Below are 19,323 nucleotides of genomic sequence, written 5' to 3'. Positions count from 1 at the left end.
GTTCAAACCTCACATTGTTTATTTGCTGTTAATAGTGTCAATAAAGTTGTTCAAACAAAAACAAAAAAATAAGGGGTCGATAATGAAATTGTGAATGTGTTTAATTGCTGTTAAAAGTGTCAATAAAAATTGTTCAAACCTCATATTGTTAGAATATGATATAATGAAATTGTGAATGTATTTAATTGCTGTTAAAAGTGTCGACAAAACCTCATATTGTTAGAATATGATATAATGAAATTGTGAATGTGTTTAATTGATGTTAAAAGTGTCGACAAAAATTGTTCAAACCTCATATTGTTAGAAAATGATATCATGAAATTGTGAATATGTTTAATTGCTGTTAAAAGTGTCGATAAAAATGGTTCAAACCTCACATTGTTTATTTGCTGTTAATAGTGTCAATAAAGTTGTTCAAACTAAAACAAAAAAAATAAGGGGTCGATAATGAAATTGTGAATGTGTTTAATTGCTGTTAAAAGTGTCGATAAAAATGGTTCAAACCTCATGTTAGAATATGATATAATGAAATTGTGAATGTGTTTAATTGCTGTTAAAAATGTCGACAAAAATTGTTCAAACCTCATATTGTTTGAAAATGATATCATGAAATTGTGAATATGTTTAATTGCTGTTAAAAGTGTCGATAAAAAATTGTTCAAACCTCACATTGTTTATTGGCTGTTAAAAGTGTCAATAAAAATTGTTCAAACTCAAATACGGGGTAGTATCGATCGAGAAAGATCTGATACTGATATATTTTGCTTGGAAATGTCATGATCACTAAATGATTGAGCCCTTTTGCCTAGAGCACAGGTGTCAAACAGGCGGCCCGCGGGCCTGACAACACTCAGAGAAGCGCAAGAGAAAAACAAGCTGCCGGTTGAAATATGTCAACTTGATGTTGCCAAAGCCAGGTGCCTCGAACAAAGACACTGTACTTGTGTTTATTTTTCTCTCCCTCCCTCTCTCTCTCTTGTCCACCCCTTTTCTCACACTCTACATTTATAATATAGTATTTAACCCTATCAGTTGTCACTATATTTTTACCAGGTTAAATATTGGAAGTAATGTTAAAAAGACTCAATCAACCAATAAAAACATTTTATAAGTAAATGACAATAACGATCACTGTTATCAGAACAAGTCCGCACCTCAGCTGTCCTTAAGGGACACCCTGGTGCCCGCGGGCATCACGTTGGAGCCCCCATGTACTACGCAATACAGCAACATCTAGTGGTCAAATATTAGTGTCCCTTTAAAAAAAATGCTCTAGTTCAGGGGTGTCAAACTCATTTTAACTCGGGGGCCACATGATAGAACAAACATTCTGTCGGGGACCAGACTAGTAGATTAAAGAGAAATAAAAAGAGATAAAGAAATAAGAGAAAGAGGGAGGGGAAAAAAGAGAGGGCGGGATAAAGAAAGAAAATGAGAGAGAGAGGGAGAGAGCGTGAGAAACAAAAGGATAAAAAGTCGCGAGAGAGGGGGAAAAGAAAGGGAGAGGAAGAAAGAAATCCAAAGAGAAATAGAAAGACAGAAGGAGAGAAAAGAGAAAAGAAAGTGCAAAGGGTATGAAGAGAGAGAGAAAGGAGCGAAAAGGAAAAAAGGAAGTTAGAGCAAAAGAGGTTAAAAGACACAGAGAGCAAAAGAGACAAATAGCAACAAGGGAAGAGAAAAAGAGAGACACAGAGAGTGAAAGAGACAGAGTGGGAGAAAAGGGGTGGGAAAGAAAGAAAGAAAGAGAAAGAAATAAAAGTACAGTGTCTTTGTGCGAGGCACCTGGCTTTGGCAACATCAAGTTGACATATTTCAACCTGCAGCTTGTTTTTCTCTTGCGCTTCTCTGAGTGTTGTCTCGCTGGCCGGATTCAATCCCTTAGCGGGGACCAGATCTGGCCCGCGGGCCGCCTGTTTGACACCTGTTCTCTAGTTGTAAATGTAAGAATTAGGAAACACAATATAGTGAATGTCATAGTCAAAATTTAGGAAGCCATTATTTGGAGGCACAAAAATTGTAACTAGGGCCATACTTTCTGATTTTCTTCGACGGGATGAAAAAGGGACGTCTGCTGAATGTTTGCCGAAAAGTGTTTTGGTTAAGTCTGTGTGGTGATTCTCTCTTCCATTGAAAAGTTTTGAATTCAAATTTCCCACGGGGAATCACGAGTCTTCTCTCAATGAATTGTTTCTGTCCCTGCTTGCTTTATTTCTGTGGGCTAGGTTACAGAATATTTCCAGTCGTTTGGGCGGTGAACCGAACCAATAACATGCAAAGCACATATAATAACATACTCTTCAATATTGTCTGTAAACATTGGGGGGCGGGGTTTGTAGGGGCTAACAGGGGCACCATGGCCATTTATTTTAAATACCGTAAATTCAGAACACTGATTAAAAACCAATATGGCGATAACAAAGAAGAGCACATATTTGATATTGCGTTGACATAAAACGTAAATGAGGGCTGCTTTAAGACATAGTGAGCCTGAATATTTCTAGACGACAGCAACAAGGCACTGTGGAGAACAGTGCCAGATTGTAACACAGATGTGAAAGTAGTCTTTGTGTCACTGGTGGTTGCCGCTGTACCGGACCAAGCATTTGCTTGTTGTCGTTATTTGAGGATTAAAGGAAACCTCAGCGATACGACATTGACGTCAACGATACGGAATGGGAAGTGTGGCTGTTTTGATAAATCAATCCCACTGCGCTTCAATTCGGATGTACGGTAATCCCTCGTTATTTGCGGGGTTACGTCCCAAAAAGGTCCTGCGGTAGTTGAAAACCTGCCAAGTAATAACCTTTGTTTGTTCATTCATTAAATACTTGATTGCTGTATTAAACAATAAAACCAAAGAAAAAACAATTTACAGGTTTAACAGGTACTGTACGGTACTTAATGTTACTTTTCTGTTTACTAACAAATACCTTCTGTCCTCAACCAGTTCAGTGTGTCCCCTGCCCACTGCCTGAAGATGCCTGGTATATGCTCCAGCAGCCCCTGCGACCCTAGTGAGGATAAGCAGTGCAGAAAATGGATGGATGGAATTTCTGTGCTGTCAAGTTAAAACTTTAAAAATAGTCTTACCTTTTATTGCACAACTTGAAACACGATTCAATTTACTTCACAAGATACCTCAACATCATTTTGTGGAAGTTATGGAAAACTGCATTTACTTTCTGGTTGGCAACCCAAAATGGTAAACCCAAAATGGTAAGCCATATTTGACCTAAAAAATATAAATAACGCCCGAAATGTCTGGAGCTGCAAAAGAATCAAAAGCCTTGTAGAAGGCTTAAAAGAAAAACACATACTGTATCTATATTCATTGGAAAACGTTACAGAATGTGTCCCATTTGCCCTTTTACAGATACCATATATTTTTCCATTATCAAACATTTTTGAAAAAGTGCCAAGGAATTATAGTATACATAAGTCCAACTTTGTGGGCGATAGAAAGCATTATCTTTTGCCCCAACCACCTATTCTTTATTCCATCCTCTGTCCACAGCCTTTTTGGTACACGATGGCTTTTGGAAAAAGCTGAAATATTATCGCGCATACATAGTGAAGGATTGTGAAGCTGTTTTACGTAGGTGTGCAACTCTGACCACAACGTAATTTTTGCAGAGGTAGACACAAGCAGAAAAGAGGAGTGACTCTCTAGTCAAAAGGAATGCAGAACGCAATGCACCATGAAATATGCAAAGTAGTGAAGGAAGGACACTGCAATTCAGCAAGGGATTACTGTATAAATTGAGGACTGCCCACCTCATATTCTGTATTGTCCTGTCTTTTTCCGACTGCCTGCCTGGTGGTGATACGAAGGAGAAGGACGATTTGAGATGAGTCAGCGGACCAGCGTTTGACCTGAAGCATGTGAACGCCTGCATGGACCAGCTGGCAGAGATGGGAAACTGCGTCGTGGCCGTCATAGACTTACTGGACTAGTTTACAGGCTGGGGGCGTCGCTGCTCTCATGCACTTTCCGGACAAATTTTCAACATGTTACCTAGTGTTTACTATGTTTGTGTACTGTAATGCTAAATGTAATTCACCCTGGTCATCCTGAAAGGGGGATACCACTTGTGGGGTCCCTTCTCAAGGTTTCTCTTTTTCCTCTCGCTGAGGTTTTGTGTTGTTCCTTGCCCGCATGTTGGTTTAAGATCAGGTCATTGTGTCATTGTAATCCTGTGCAGTCCTTTGAGACATTTTTGTGATTAAGGGCTATATAAATACATTTGACTTGAGGACTTGATGAGTTGAAATATTGTATACTGTAAATATTCATTAAAGTTCTGTTGTAACTCCCAATTTGTTCTTTTTATGTATTATAAATAAATGTTGGCAAAACATGGATTCATTACCCCTCTAAAAGGGTAACAATTATTTCCAGACGTCACGTGGTGTAATGTGTTTGGAGCACATGCATTGTGGAAAAGAGCAGCTTGCCGTTTTCCGCGAGAATAACATAAATAAGCAGCACCAAGTTTTAAGCCGCAGTGTTTAAATATAGAAAAAAAAGTAGCGGCTTGTAGTCCGGAATTTACAGCAACTCCTAAACTCAGTTCCCTTGCTTTCTTGATACTCTTAATCCCACTCAATTGTATTTTCATCTCAATTCAACAATCTGATATTCATTTGATAATTTTCTGCATCGCTAATCCACAATAGGGCTGCGGGGGATGTGAGAGAACACTGCAGTGCCTGGAGGAAACCCATGCAGGCCCAGGAGAATATGCAAACTCTGCAAAGGGAGGCCGGCAGCTGGAATTGACCCTGAGAACTCCGAACTGTACCGTGCAACAATATGGACCATTTTCCAAAGATTTTTTTCTTTCAAGGGGGAAAAAAAACAAGTTCAGTCACATGACCCTTCCCCACGCAACGTAGGGCTACTCAGCAAGGACAGCAGAGTCCGGGCCCTCATCCTGCAGGCCGGCCGTGCGGTGGGTGTCCGAGGCGGGCGTGATGGGCACATCTTGGGAGAGCTCCTCAGAGCATCTGCTCGCGGTGGGCGAAACCGCATCTGGACTCGAGTCGCAGGAATCTGAGCTCTGGCCTGGAGTGGCCGTGGTGATGGTGGTGGCGCCACTTGGTGGCGCCAGATCCAACTCATCTTCATCGTCCTCCGGGACAGGCGACTCATGGATATCTAGTCAAAGGAGAATGACCCAAGTATCATTATACGATAATTTTTTTAAAGATAGAGGAAGAAAATCATTGAACGTTTGGTTGTCTGCGGTGTTTCCCATACATAGGAAGATTCTGGTGGGACTCCATTGTTTAATAGGTCTCACCAGAGTCTTATAAACTGAAATATAACCATAACTATAACTATATATGTAGGGTGGCTTGCGAAACTATTTGCCCCATTTTGAGCAAAGGCGTAACAATGAACAAAACCAAACTGGAGATAAGCGTCCAGGGCTTTGATGCTAGGTCCTTAGCTTGGCCTTCTATGAAGTCACTATCTTTGATTTTTGCATTTCGGAGATGGAATATGAGCTTGCTCTGTCCACTCCACGCATCGGCCCGGTATTGCAGTACCTCCGGGAACGGTGCTTTCGCAATGATCGCAGCAAGGCTTTGGGCTAGGACCTTAGCTTGGCCTTTTGGCTGAGAGTAAGTGTCCCGGCTCCTAGGCTTTGTAGCGTATTATGAACTGACCGATAACGGATAATGGATAATGAATAACGAAGATAGATCAATAACCCTTAAAAAACCCCCCCTTGAACTTTGTGACCTTTTGCCAAATTACAGACTTCAAACATAAAGATATAAAACTGTAATTTCTTGTGAAGCATCACCAATAAGTGGGACACAATCATGAAGTGGAACACACTTTATTGGATATTTGAACCTTTTTTTTAACAAATTAAAACAAGAAAGTGGGTGTGAAAAATTATTCATCCCCATTAAGTTCATAATTTGTAGCGCCACCTTTTGCAGGTTGCTCGCGTATGACTATCAGCTTTGCACATTGAGAATCTAATATTTTGGCCCATTCCTCCTCGCAAAACAACTCTAGCTCAGTGAGATTGGATGGAAAGCGTTTTAAACAGCAGTTCAGTTCTTTCCACAGATTCTCAATTGGATTGAGTTCTGGACTTTGAGTTGGCTATTCTAACACTTTGATATGTTTTTTGGTGAACCATTCCATTGTAGCTTTTGCTTGATGTTTTGGTCATTGTTTTGTTGGAAGACAAATCTCCGTCCCAGTCTCAGGTCTTTTGCGGACTCTGTCAGGTTTTCTTCCAGAATGGTCCTGTATTTGGCTCCATCCATCTTCCCATCAATTATAACCATGTTTCCTGTACCTGCTGAAGAAAAGCAGGCCCAAACCATGATGCTGCCAACCCCATGTTTGACTGTGGGGATGGAGTGCTGAGGGTAATGAGCTGTGCTGCTTTTACGCCAAACATAACGTCTTGCAATGTTGCCAAAAAGTTCGATTTTGGTCTCATCTGACCAGAGCACCTTCTTCTACATGTTTGGTCTGTCTCCCAGGTGGCTTGCGGCAAACTTTAAACAACACTTTTTATGGATATCTTTAAGAAATGGCTTCCTTCTTGCCACTCTTCCATGAAGGCCAGATTGTTGTCCTATGGACAGATTCTCCCACCTCAGCTGTAGACCTCTGCAGTTCATCCAGAGTGATCATGGGCCTCTTGGCTGCATCTCTGATCAGTTTTCTCCTTGTATGAGCTGAAGGTTTAGGGGGGCGGCCCGATCTAGGTAGATTTGCAGTGGTCTGATACTCCTTCCATTTCAATAGTATTGCTTGCACAGTGCTCTTTGGGATGTTTAAAGCTTGGGATATCTTTTTGTATCCAAATCCAGCTTTTAACTTCTCCACAACAGTATCTCGGACCTGCCTGGTGTGTTCCTCGTTCTTCTTGATGCTCTCTGCGCTTTAAACAGACCTCTGAGACGATCACAGTGCAGGTGCATTTATACAAATACTTGATTACACATAGGTGGATTCCATTTATCATCGTTAGTCATTTAAATCAACATTGAATCATTCAGAGATCCTTATAGTTAACCATTGCTCATTACTACTACGTTTTCTAGTACAAGAAACACTCGACCTCATGGAAACGAGGTGGGAGGAGGGGAATTTTTTCCTTTACGAAGGTTTTTCGCCCCTCCACGAAGCTACCAACCTGTTGGATTTCTTAATGATGTACAAACTTGAAACCTCTGGTATTGTTTTCTTCGAAATTAACAACAGGGGGGAATGATAGGGTGGTCGTTTGGGTTGTAACATTTCTCAGTATTCACTGTGTGAATATAACTTGTTTTTATATTCCTAAATATAAAAACAATCTTTCTCACACACACATGAAGTAACGGTTCAATAATCCGTCTAATTGCGTGTCTTGTACGTTTATCAGTTTTGTACTCTTATTTTGAAGTTGCATTTCCGGTGTAAATCTGTTTCCTGTGTGACAAAAGTTAACTAGAGACGCGGGGGCGCGCAGTGTGCAGGTGCATTTATACAAATACTTGATAATAATAATAATAATAATAATAATTTCCTTGTATTGTCATTCTGTGTAACAATGTACACAGAACGAAATGTCGATTGCACCTGACCCGTTGTAGCGAGCCGATGCAGCCGCAGCCAACAGAGGGCGCCGCCGACCACTTTTTAAGTCTTAGGAATGACTCGGCCGGGGCGCGAACCACCGACCTCCCAGTCTCAAAGCAGGCGCCTTACCATCTAGGCTATTCCATTTATCATCGTTAGTCATTTAGATCAACATTGAATCATTCAGAGATCCTCACTGTACTTCCGGAACAGAGTTTGTTGTACTGAAAGGGGCTGAAGAATTTTGCACACCCACTTTTTCGTCTTTCATTTATTAAAAAAGTTTTAAATATCCATTAAAGTGTGTTCCACTTCATGATTGTGTCCTACTTATTGTTGATGCTTCACAAGAAATTAAATATCTTGATGTTTGAAGTCTGTAATGTGGCAAAAAGTCTGATATACAATATTGTAATTTACCAAAGCGCCGATATAAGTGTTACAATAATTCAATTTAAAACTCGTATTAGTGATTTGGTCTGTTTACTTCCCTATACATTATTCAAAATAGTTCAGCATTGGCATCGGAACAACACTACCAATAGTTATTTTTAGTCAAATTAGATGACGAGCAGATTTTTTTTGGCATACATTTCCTGTCTCGTCTACCATGCTTTGTGGGTGTGGCTTGTTTGCTTCGTCATTGCCTTTCATAACTTGTGTATTTGTGATTCAAGTTTTCAAGGGCACACATTCATCATCGTTCTCGCTTCTTGATTTTGCTCTAAAAATGCAACACATTGATGCATTAGAATTTATGATGTAAAAAGATTTTCTCACTGGGGCATGCTCCTGGACCTTCTGAAACTGTCACAAACCTTCATGGGAAATACTCTAATGAACATTTGACTGTTTATCGATTTCCATTTTTGTTATCCTAAAAATCCTATTTACTATAAACAAAAAAACGCTACTAAAAGAGGATAAGCTTTAACTGCATCTGCTTTACAGTATTGGACTTTCAAGGTTGAGGAGAGCCGCACACCAAGAAGGACTCCTATGATAAACAGTCATGCTTCGATACAGTATATTTATGGCTTCTAAGAGTTTTTCGTACGAATATTTAGCACTGTAATCCTGACTTGACTCCAACATTAGAATAGAACAGCAACTTAGGTTCCACTGCTTCTATATAACAAATGTTTGTGCACAACTTACTATTGAAGGCATCAGGGTACTGCTTTCCAATCTTTCCCTTTAACGTTCTGAAGAATAAGAAAACAATGAATTAGTGGCTGCTGATTATTTCGAGTGTTGTGTTTAAATCTACATACTTCCCATACCAAAAAATTGGGAGGGGCAAACACTTTAATGTATATGAAAACATTGGAATGCCTGGAGTTTATTTTTTTGTGGCATGTATGCAGCGATCCAATATCCAGAGGCCTGCGAGTCCTGCACACAGACTTTTAAATCAGTGTATCGCCACCTTTTGTGAGATAAGGCACACTTTTTTTCCATTGAAAAATTCTCAAGGCACAATGTCCATTAAAATTCATTTACAAATTCATTCTCGGCACCAGCTTACATTTTTTTCTACATCTTAAATTATCATGTTGCCTTTTTCCTTATCTTTTGTGGTCATTGTGGCTCAGGAGGTAACACAGATTTTTTTTTTTGTATTTTAAAGCTGCAGGTTGAAATATGTCAACTTGATGTTGCCAAAGCCAGGTGACTCTCACAAAGACACTGTACTTGTATTTCTCTCTCTCCCTCTCTCCACCCCTTTTCTCCCACTCTGTCTCTTTCACTCTCAGTGTCTCTCTTTTTCTCTTTCTCTCCGTGTCCTTTAACCTCTTTTGCTCTAACTTCCTTTTTTCCTTTTCTCTTTTTTTCTCTTTCTCTCTTCATACCCTTCACGCTTTCTTTTGTCTTTTCTCTCCTTCTGGTTTTTCTATTTCTCTTTGGATTTCTTTCTTCCTCTCCCTTTCTTTTCCCCCTCTCTCACAACTTTTTATCTTTTGTTTCTCACGCTCTCTCCCTCTCTTTTTCTCTCTTTGTCCCGCCCTGTCTCCTTTTCCCTCCCTCTTTCTCTTATTTCTTTATCTCTTTTTCTTTCCTTTTAATCTACTAGTCCGGCCCCCGATAGAATGTTTGTTCTATCGTGTGGCCCCCGAGTTAAAATGAGTTTGACACCCCTGCCCCAGTGGGAGGTGGCTAGAGTCATTTTCTGACTCTTTCTGGGAAATCGATACAGAGGAGGGGATTCCCAGCCCCCTCGCCCAACCCAACTGATGGGAGTCATTAGGTGACCAAACCCTCCAATTCCAACACCTAAATAAGTATCAATGTTGTAAGTCTTAAGTATGACCCGTCCGAGGCTTGAACCAGCGACCTCCCAGTCTCAGGCCACCGAGCTGGTCAAATATTTAAGTATAAAATGAGGTAGATCACCCAACCTGATTCGTCGGAAAATACTGTCCAAATCCCTCTTCATCTCGACGAGGGTGCGCGTGTGGAGCAGGAAGCGCTCATTCATCTGCTGCAGTCGCACGTTGGAGAGACCGTTGAAGTTGATCAGCATTTCGTTGGTCTTCTCGAAACGGTCTAGCCTGAAATGAAAATGTGCAGATACACACACTGGAAAGTACAGCAGGGGTCAGGACAATCTTGACTCAAAGAGCCATAAAAGAAAAATATTGACATTTTTATTCAGTGTGAAAAAACAAAAGAATAGTCTAACCAGACAAAAGCTAATTATTTGCTACGTTATATCAATGTCAAAAGTTTAATGATTTCATAAAATATATGGCATCATAATTACGCCAGAACTTTTAGCTTGTTGAGGTTCATTTTGACACTCATTATTCGTAAAAAATGGCAAAAATACTGTTAATAAGAAGGTTATGGCAGTGTTCACCTTCAGCTACGTGAAATGGCCACACAGTTCTTACCTTCAGAATCAGGTGGTCATTTATTGTCCTCCATTCTGTTTAATAGAAGCAATTCTTCAACATATTTTAACTCTCTAAACATTCTTCTTAAATGTCCTCATGCACATTGTTGACCAATATTATTTTTATATTAACTTGCGCACGATACACTTGAAAAAATAGCTAGTAAATAGTAGAAGGCAGATGTCACAATTGTGTGTTTTGAAGAAACACAGGAAATAAATCGTGATTAAATTTTTTATACCAGTCTTACAGGTAGAAAAGTGCTATAGCGCTACTGCCGATAGTGGCAGAAACCTAGTATTGCAATCCTGGCCTATATGCTTTAAAAAAGTGAGCCAGATATACAGAGTGACACATGGCTCCCAAGCCACTTATGTATAGGAACAGGCCAAAATGGAACTCAATTAGAGAGAGACCTTGCTACATCGCATTTCTGTTATCACTGGTTCATTGCTTCGGGGATTTTTATTGTTTTTATTGCCATTGATATCAACGTACTGTGCAGTGTTGTGCAGCAGACAGCACACAGCAAATGCTATTGCGGGGGCTGCTTGTGTGTGCGTGACTCTGATTGACCGACAGCATACACTAGCCTAAGTGCAAACTTGACATCATGAATTTAGCAGCACGCTACACTGAACAGAAATTCATCAGTTACAACAAAGTCTAAGAAAGTCAGAAGACTTGGTGGATTATTATCAGGTTGGGAAGAGACAGAGAGAGAACACAATAGAATAGAATAGAATATACCTTTTTTGTCATTGTTACAAAATGGGTTAACATATTGTGACAACGAAATTGGGCGTGGCACTCCAGTTTCACATGACACTCCAGTTTCACACATTCACAGTGAGGTAAAAAACCCAAGAAGATAAAGGGACAGAGAAGATTAGGTTATAAAACAAGGAAGATAAGGTTGTAGTTATAATTTACACAAAATTTACACAAGAAATGTCGGCATGTAGGATGTTACATACATTTTGGTATCGTAAGGGTTTGTGCAATATGCATTTGGTGCAAAAATGGTCATCATAGTGCAAAAAATAGTCAACATATGCATTTGGTGCTGCAGGTCCGACCTACTGCTACGCAACAAGCCACCCCCTGCCGAGCCTGTATCTCACCAAATCGTGGGAAACAGTTACATTCAGCATTGTTGGATTTTAATCAGCGCGGAGACCTGGCTAATTCCGAGGATACCCAATGCTAGCGTGCAGCTAGCCAGCCGATCTCTCAATGGCTTTCTTGCACTGAAAGAACCCCCCCCAATTTAGTTTTAATTTTGTATAATGACAGTAAAGAGCATTAATTCAACTGCAACTCTTGCAAACTCACTACCTCATAAAGAAGTAAAATTGTATTCATGCCTATGCTCACTTTGCACAATGTTGACTATTTTTTTGCACAATGTTGACTATTTTTGCACTTATTGCACTAATACGATCCCAAAACTGTATGTAACATCCTACATGCCCACATTTCTTGTGCAAATTATAACCTTATCTTCTTTGTTCCTTTATATTGTGTAAATTATAACCTTATCTTCTTTGTTCCTTTATCTTCTTTGTTTTTCTTTTATCCTCACTGTCAAATGTGAAACTGGAGTGCCACGCCCAATTTCGTTGTCACAATATGTTCAACCCATTTTGTAACAATGACAATAAAGGCATATTCTATTCTATCTTTATGTTCTGGGTTTTGTTATTTTGCTAAATTTGTATACTCTCAGTCGGTTTGGCCGTCATCTTGAGGAAAATTTGAGCCTTGGGGGCTTTTATGCAATATTGCACAACCCTTACGATACCAACGGTATCATAATAACACTGTATGTAACATCCCACATGCCGACATTTCTTGTGTAAATACCATGTAAATTATAACTATAGCCTTATCCCCCTTGTTTTATAACCTTATCTTCTCTGTTCCTTTATCTTCTTGGCTCATACCTCACTGTGATTGTGTAAAACTGGAGTGTCATGCCCAATTTCGTTGTCACAATATGTTAACCCATTTTGTAACAATGACAATAAAGGTATATTCTATTCTATTCTATTCTTTTATGAAGGGGCGTCGCTATTTAGTTGATTTTCATGGTTTGCAGGGGGTTCTGGTCTTAATTGTGATAACCAAACAGAGTGATTACTGTATCTTGACCCGTACAATACCTTTGGCAATTTACAGGTAATTTGTAAAAACTAAAAAAAAATATATATATATATATATATATATATAAATTTGAAAATATAGCAGAAACGGATAAAAAAACTACACTCATCAGACGACTCCTTTTTAGATTGTGATGTATTAGCCGGGGTAGCATTAGCCCTGGAGGTAGAGCGCTCATCTGGGGGATCAAGAAATCGCAGGTTCGATTCCCGGCTCCTCAGTGTTATATGGGCATGACACTGAATCCCTAATGCCCTCAATAAGCAGGTTCGCGCCTTGCATGGCTGCAGGGTGGCTATTGGTGTGTGAGTGTGTGTGAATGGGTAAGTGTGAAGCACATTGTAAAACGCTTTGGGAAGTCTTCTTTGACTTGAAAAGCGCCATATAAATGCAGACCATTTCATTTCATTTCTTACATGTGTCTCTGGGCGTGGATGATTGCGTTGACATCCTCGGCGTTCACCATGCTCAGCATCCGACTGCAGAACACACCAGAAGCACTGGACTCCACCATGATTCAACTCCAGCGTCACTATTACACGAAATCTTCAGTCCTCTGCAAGAAAACATGAATATATTTTCAATATAACAGGGCAGCTTATCTCTTATATACATACAAACCAATGCCTTTAGGAAAAGCAGTTTAGAGGTTTGAATGTGACTTTTAGAAGACTAGAAAGCTTTCCCGAAAGATTTCCATTAATAAAAAAAAAGAAAATAGGTTTTGCCATATCAACACAAGGTCGTAGTATTAGCCTCTACCGGTCAGTTTATTTATTAAGTGTTATTTGCCTCCAGTGCTGCTCGTGAAATACCGGAAAGTTACCTCAGTTTATGACCATTTCAAAGACCGGAATATATAGCAATTATATTGTTTTTCCAAAATGATGTCCACGTTGACAAATATAAGCATTTAGGGAGCATTAACTTTATTCACACAGCTGCCTGCTAAAACAAAGCAAAGTACTTCCGCGTTTTAGCTACTTCCGGTCACGTGCATTTATTTTCCAATTGAGTCTCTGTTAGCGTCGTAAAACGTCAAAATATACGGTGTTAATTTAGAGTAAATACACAAAATAACGTTGAGTTTGCAATGGAGCGTCGATTTAAAATGAAAACGATGATGGGGCAGGGGTAATTATTCTATTTACAAAGGATATTCGGTCCTACAGTTGTCACGTAACCTGAATTTTATATAACTTGCATACCTATCAACCTCCAGGGCTCCATGCCCTTAAAAACTGTCGTATTTTCCCTTACAAAATACAAAATTATTTTACACTATATTTTTTCTCCAAACGTGTTTATTTATGTAGTTTAGAATAGAATAGAATATACCTTTATTGTCATTGTTACAAAATGGGTTGAACATATTGTGACAACAAAATTGGGCGTGGCACTCCAGGTTCACATTTAACAGTGAGGATAAAAGAAAAACAAAGAAGATGAAGGTTCTAATTTACACAGTATTTACACAAGAAAGTGTGGGCATGTAGGGTGTTACATAAAGTTTTGGGATCGTATTAGTGCAATATGTGGTAGTGCAAAATCGTGCAAAGTGAGCATGGGCATGGATACAATTTTACATCTGTATGAGGTAGTGTGTTTGCAAGAGTTTTAGTTTTTTTGTGCGGTGTGTGTTAAGGGTGGTGATGGCTCTGGGGAAGAAACTATCCCTGAGTGTGTTTATTTTTGTTTTGTGTGACCTGTAGCATCTGCTATTGTTTTAATAAGCTTATTATATAGAATACGATCAATTTTTGAGCAGACTTGTTGAGAAACATGGCAACAATTTTAAGCATTTACAAGCACTTTTCAATCCTAGAAAACACATGATTACTCAAGCATTTTCAAAAGATTTCAAGCATCCATAAGAACCCTGTGTTTTTTTCCTGTGTACCTGGGCATACTCAACGATGTTGGGACTTAAATATATTACAAATGTAGCGTTTACCAAAATGTTCGAATTAGTTATCTGACTCCATTGACCTAACACAACTTACATTCGCCTATCAATGCATGCTCGTTTCATTGTGGAAAAATGAACAAGAGACCGGCATTTCCACACGGGGGCAGATTTAATTTCTTAAATAATAAACTAAGTGAATTCCATCGAATTAGCCGAATTAGTGTCGGTCTTCGTCGAGCCTCCTCTCTCGATTGTCCCTCGCGATCTTCCATCTTCCCGGCCCACGCCTTTTTCCCAAGCTGGCGTGTCGGCTCCTCCCATGGGCGGGCCAGAGACTCCCCACGTGTACTCCACCTCGTCGCCTCGATGTCTGAAGAAACTCAAAACACCAAGCGTTTATCAAAACAAGGCCTGACGTCCTTCGTCAGCGCCGTTATCAAAATTCCCCAGCCAAAACACTCCGCACTTTGAACGGCGCGACCTGTCATCGAACTTAAGCCTTCTATGTGAAAAATCTTCATTGCATTCAATAAATGTAACTTGTATAAAATCCTTTATAGTAAAATGTATAAAATATAAAATCCTTCAACGACAACAATTTCATTCTACTCTATTATTAGTGGTTTATAATACAGTGGAACCTCGGTTTTCGAACGCCTCTCAGTTCGAACAAATCGGAGTCTGACCAAAAATTTCGAGAAATTCTTGCTTCGCTGTTAGGTCAAAAATTCTGAGTTCGAACGCCCGTAATACGTGAGTGCGTACGCTAGGGTGCCATGCTCAGCGGCGTACGGGTGTCGATCGCCCCCACCCCTCGTGACCAACTTATCACGTGCGCACTTGCCTCTTTTTGCTTTCGCTTTTAATATCGGTGAACGGAATGTTTTAGCCCCTAACTATGCCTCCGAAGGTCGGTGCAAGCAGGACAGGTGAAAAAAGAAAAGTTGTTCGTACAACTACTGCCTTTAAGAAAGACATAATAGCTAAATATGAAAGAGGTGTGCGAGTTTCCGATCTTGCTAGGGAATACAGCATGCGTCTTCTGCTGACCACCACAAAGGTAAGAAATCCTAGTCATAATTCTTTCCTTTATCTTTTTATTTTTACACGTTCGTGTTAGCTTAATCTTTCGTACGGAAGATTACGATAACGCAAACGTACAATTAGCCTGGGTTAGCTTTATGATTACGTCGAACATTCAGGTAAACAATCAGGGTGTTGGAACTGAGCCCAAAACTCAGCGTGTTGGAACGGAGCCCCCTTTCCAATGAAGCACCAGCCACTTGTGGAGACCCGGGTGCTAAATGACTTGTAAACGACCTTATTTTTTTATTTTTACACGTTCATGTTAGCGTAATCTTTCGTACGTAAGATTACGATAACGCAAACGTACGATTAGCCTGGGTTAGCTTCATGTTTACGTTAAACATTCAGGGTGTTGGAACGGATTAAAACAATTTATATTATTTTTAATGGGAAAAATGATTTCGGTGATCGAACAAATCGGTTTTCGAACAGGGTTCTGGAACGGATTATGGTCGAGAACCGAGGTTCCACTGTAGTCACATTTTCAACAGTCTTACCTGCCCAGTCGTAGTGGTAAGGACAATTTTCCTTGTTGACATGGTTGAACTGCAGATATTTAGAATGTTTTACGCAAGAAAACATTTTAGCACAGTTTGCGGCAATCTAAGGACACGTGCAACTTTTAATGTGTGTTCAAAAAAAAAAAAAAAAAAATCACACACAGACCATCCCAGTAAAACTCACAAAATTACTTTTATTATGGGACGAGTAAAAAAGGATGTATAAAAAATACAAAAGCGCTTCATCTAATGTGTAAGCGAACCAAAGGCATAGCAAACAATACATGCGAAATCTAGCGCGGAGAAGTGTTCTCTAAAGCTACATGCCTAGAACGAGGAGCGGAGTAGTGTGGTTGCAGTCTACTAGCTGCAGCATCTACGTTAACACACATCTAAAGTGAACATGGCAGATAAGTTCAGTTGCGGGGTTTGTAGGGTTACTTTAACTCGATTACTTTCAATGACTTTTGGATTACTCAAATACCAAATATGCTAATAAAAGACAAAAAGAAACTAAATATGAATAAAATGACTACATTTTGTGCAGGCTTGGGGAGTAACGGAATACATGGAACGGCAAAAATGATGTTGGCAAGCTGTTTGGATTTATTTTCGTTTTGTTCAAAGAGATCAAAGCCAGCAGAGAAAGCTTACCACGTGTTGTGAGTCATCATTTTATTCATATTTAGTTTCTTTTGTCTTTTATTAGCATATTTGGTATTGGAGTCATCCAAAAGTCATTGAAAGTAATCCAGATAAAGTAACCCTACCCAACCCTGTTCAGTTGCACACGAGTCAAATGACAAACAAAATAAATAATACTATACAAATATGGACAACGTCATTTGATGTAAAACAAATCTTCAAAAGGATTTGGAGCAAATAAACCTCGCAATGCTGGAAAGAAAGAAATCATAGCAAGTATGTTGACTTGACAAGCAGGGATGCATCGAAACAAAATAAATATGAAATAAATAAATAACAAAAACCTTCAATGCCCACATAGTCTTACAATATGTACATAAACTACCTGCGTTCTTTCATTTTAGTTTTTTTTTTTTCTGTTTTTGTAAAAGAATTACAAACATACATACAAATGACCTGGAACAGGCATGTCGATAGAAAACCAGCAGTGCGTTTGACATGGGGGCGAACTTCGATTTGCTTTGGATTCTGCTCGATGTAAAAAAAAAAATAAAAAAATCTTACAGGCTCACTTGGTGTGATGAATACATCAAAAACCATTTAAAGACAAAAACAAAAACATTATCTACGGAATCGGTTCCTAAGGACGCAACTCATCTTTGCCGTTAGCATTTAAGGTAAGTGTAAAAGTAGAAAACGGACACAAGTGAGCAGTCTCAAACATTCCAAAGAAAATATTTTACAATAAGTGTTATGCAGCAGTAGCAATAAACAGATGAACACGTTAACACATTTCTGGTTAACGGGAAGCATTGGCATTGAATTGTTGTTTCGGGAATTTATTTCATAATGTTGATATCCAGCTAAAGCTTCATGTGTTCACTAAAGCAGGGATGCCAAACTCAGAGCCGAATCCAGAATTGATGTTCTCAGGCTGGCTGGAACAGTTAAAAGAATGTCAACTGCAAATGTTGAGCTTTTGTATTTCATTTGAAGTATTATGCTTTATTACTCTGTCTACATTAGTAACTTACCCTACATATTAGAATCACGGATGTCGAGGGATCTTTTCTAAACACAACACACTTTTTTCCAAACATCGGGGGAAAATATATTCATGTTTGGCATCGATTGTGTTTACTGGTTTGTTTAACAGTTGAGTGAATGCTCAACACTGCTCTCTAGCTCTCTAAATTTTTACTGGCTTGGGGCTTCTGTCACAAAATGAATAATATGTGGCCCTCTAGTAATGTTGACCGCAGTGTAAAGTCAAATTGCACCCAAAAAATTAAATTAAAAAATAATGATTTCACCAGATGATGCCGGTGCCCTTTGGCCACATTGCCCCTGGTTTTCTGTGAGAATTCTAGCCCACCCTGTTTCCGACATTGCAACTGTAAATGAAAAAAGGAAAGTTGAATGTGAGGGCTCCCGCTTCCAGGAGTGGTAATTGAAGTTTTTTTTTATTTTATTTTTTACCAAAATCTAAAACAACTGCGTCTGCCTAATTTCTGTTTTCAAGAGAATATAATATCAAAAGGTGGTGCCAGACAAAACATGCTGACTACGACACGCTAACGGGAAACGAACGCTGTTAAAAATGTAAAGCACTGAAAGATATTTTAACGGCACAGCAGCGCTTTTTCACGAGACCCTGCGAGTCAAATGCTACAAAGACGGTGGGTGAATTTATGAAGACTGTTCAAAAAATGTTAGGCTGACTAGTCAGCCCTCACACATTTTTAGCTCACCAAATTTGGCCCGCTTTCTCAATAGTTCGGACACCCCTGACCGAGAGCTTCTTTTATTAGGCATACTCGGAAATTTATGGCTGGCCGAATTAAATGATCCAAGTAAGTTTAACATGGAAACACTAAAGTCTAGTTTGTCCGTTTCCTGGAAAAAAACGTTTACGCTGCTGAAGAAAATAAAAGTCACTTATTGTATCCGAATTTTTGAACCTGAAATGATTCTGTGACAAAAGTATTAAAGATATCCTATTGGCGCTCTTTTACTGGTCCAGTCAAGACAAATCATATAAGTGTATTAACCGTAAATTCCGGACTATAAGCCGCTACTTTTTTCCCTAACTTTTAACCCTGCGGCTTATTCAGTGATGCGACCAATTTATGTAATTTTTCTAACGGCCGCTAGCGGCGCTCGAGTGTTGCTACCATTAACTGCCCTGTCAAAGCTACATTATTATTATTAAAGCTTTGAAAACTCTCTCGGGGTACCGTCTTTCTTTGTAAATATGTGTAACCCATGTATAATATGTATTTGCAGATGTACATTTTTGTAATGTATTTATTTGTATTTATTTTAGACACTTATTCTGATATGTTTTGCACGGATGAACGAAAAATGAGGGGCGGAACAAACGCGGGGTGCCCAGTTTAAGTGGGGACTGCTAAAGGTGAGGGACAGACAAGGAAAGAAGAGAGGGTAAAAAGTTGGTTAAAGAAGAAGGAGTTGCGTGAGTAAATGTCTTCATCTGATATATTTTCCCCACCCTTACCT

The 19,323-nt window shown here is 39.3% G+C and overlaps 1 protein-coding gene and 1 pseudogene across 1 annotated transcript; one reads left to right on the top strand and one right to left on the bottom strand.

Moving 5' to 3' along the window:
• Positions 1–3,208: 3,208 nt before the first annotated feature.
• On the bottom strand, positions 3,209–19,090 carry kxd1 (KxDL motif containing 1). The gene is made up of 5 exons (XM_088339618.1): positions 13,490–19,090; positions 13,080–13,219; positions 10,000–10,152; positions 8,759–8,805; positions 3,209–5,158 (listed from the first exon to the last, which is right to left on the bottom strand). Exons 2-5 carry the CDS (start codon positions 13,175–13,177, stop codon positions 4,899–4,901), a joined length of 558 nt encoding a protein of 185 aa, XP_088195744.1. The 5' UTR covers positions 13,178–13,219; positions 13,490–19,090; the 3' UTR covers positions 3,209–4,898.
• LOC148362201 (U2 spliceosomal RNA) lies at positions 5,450–5,575 on the top strand (annotated as a pseudogene).
• Positions 19,091–19,323: the final 233 nt, after the last annotated feature.

This window comes from Urocampus carinirostris, chromosome 7 (genome assembly GCF_059441175.1).
Source record: "Urocampus carinirostris isolate Australia breed hairy pipefish chromosome 7, RoL_Ucar_1.0, whole genome shotgun sequence".
NCBI lineage: Eukaryota > Metazoa > Chordata > Actinopteri > Syngnathiformes > Syngnathidae > Urocampus > Urocampus carinirostris.
The sequence above is the reverse complement of the archived record's forward strand: the minus strand, read 5'-3'. Positions and strand labels throughout refer to the sequence as shown.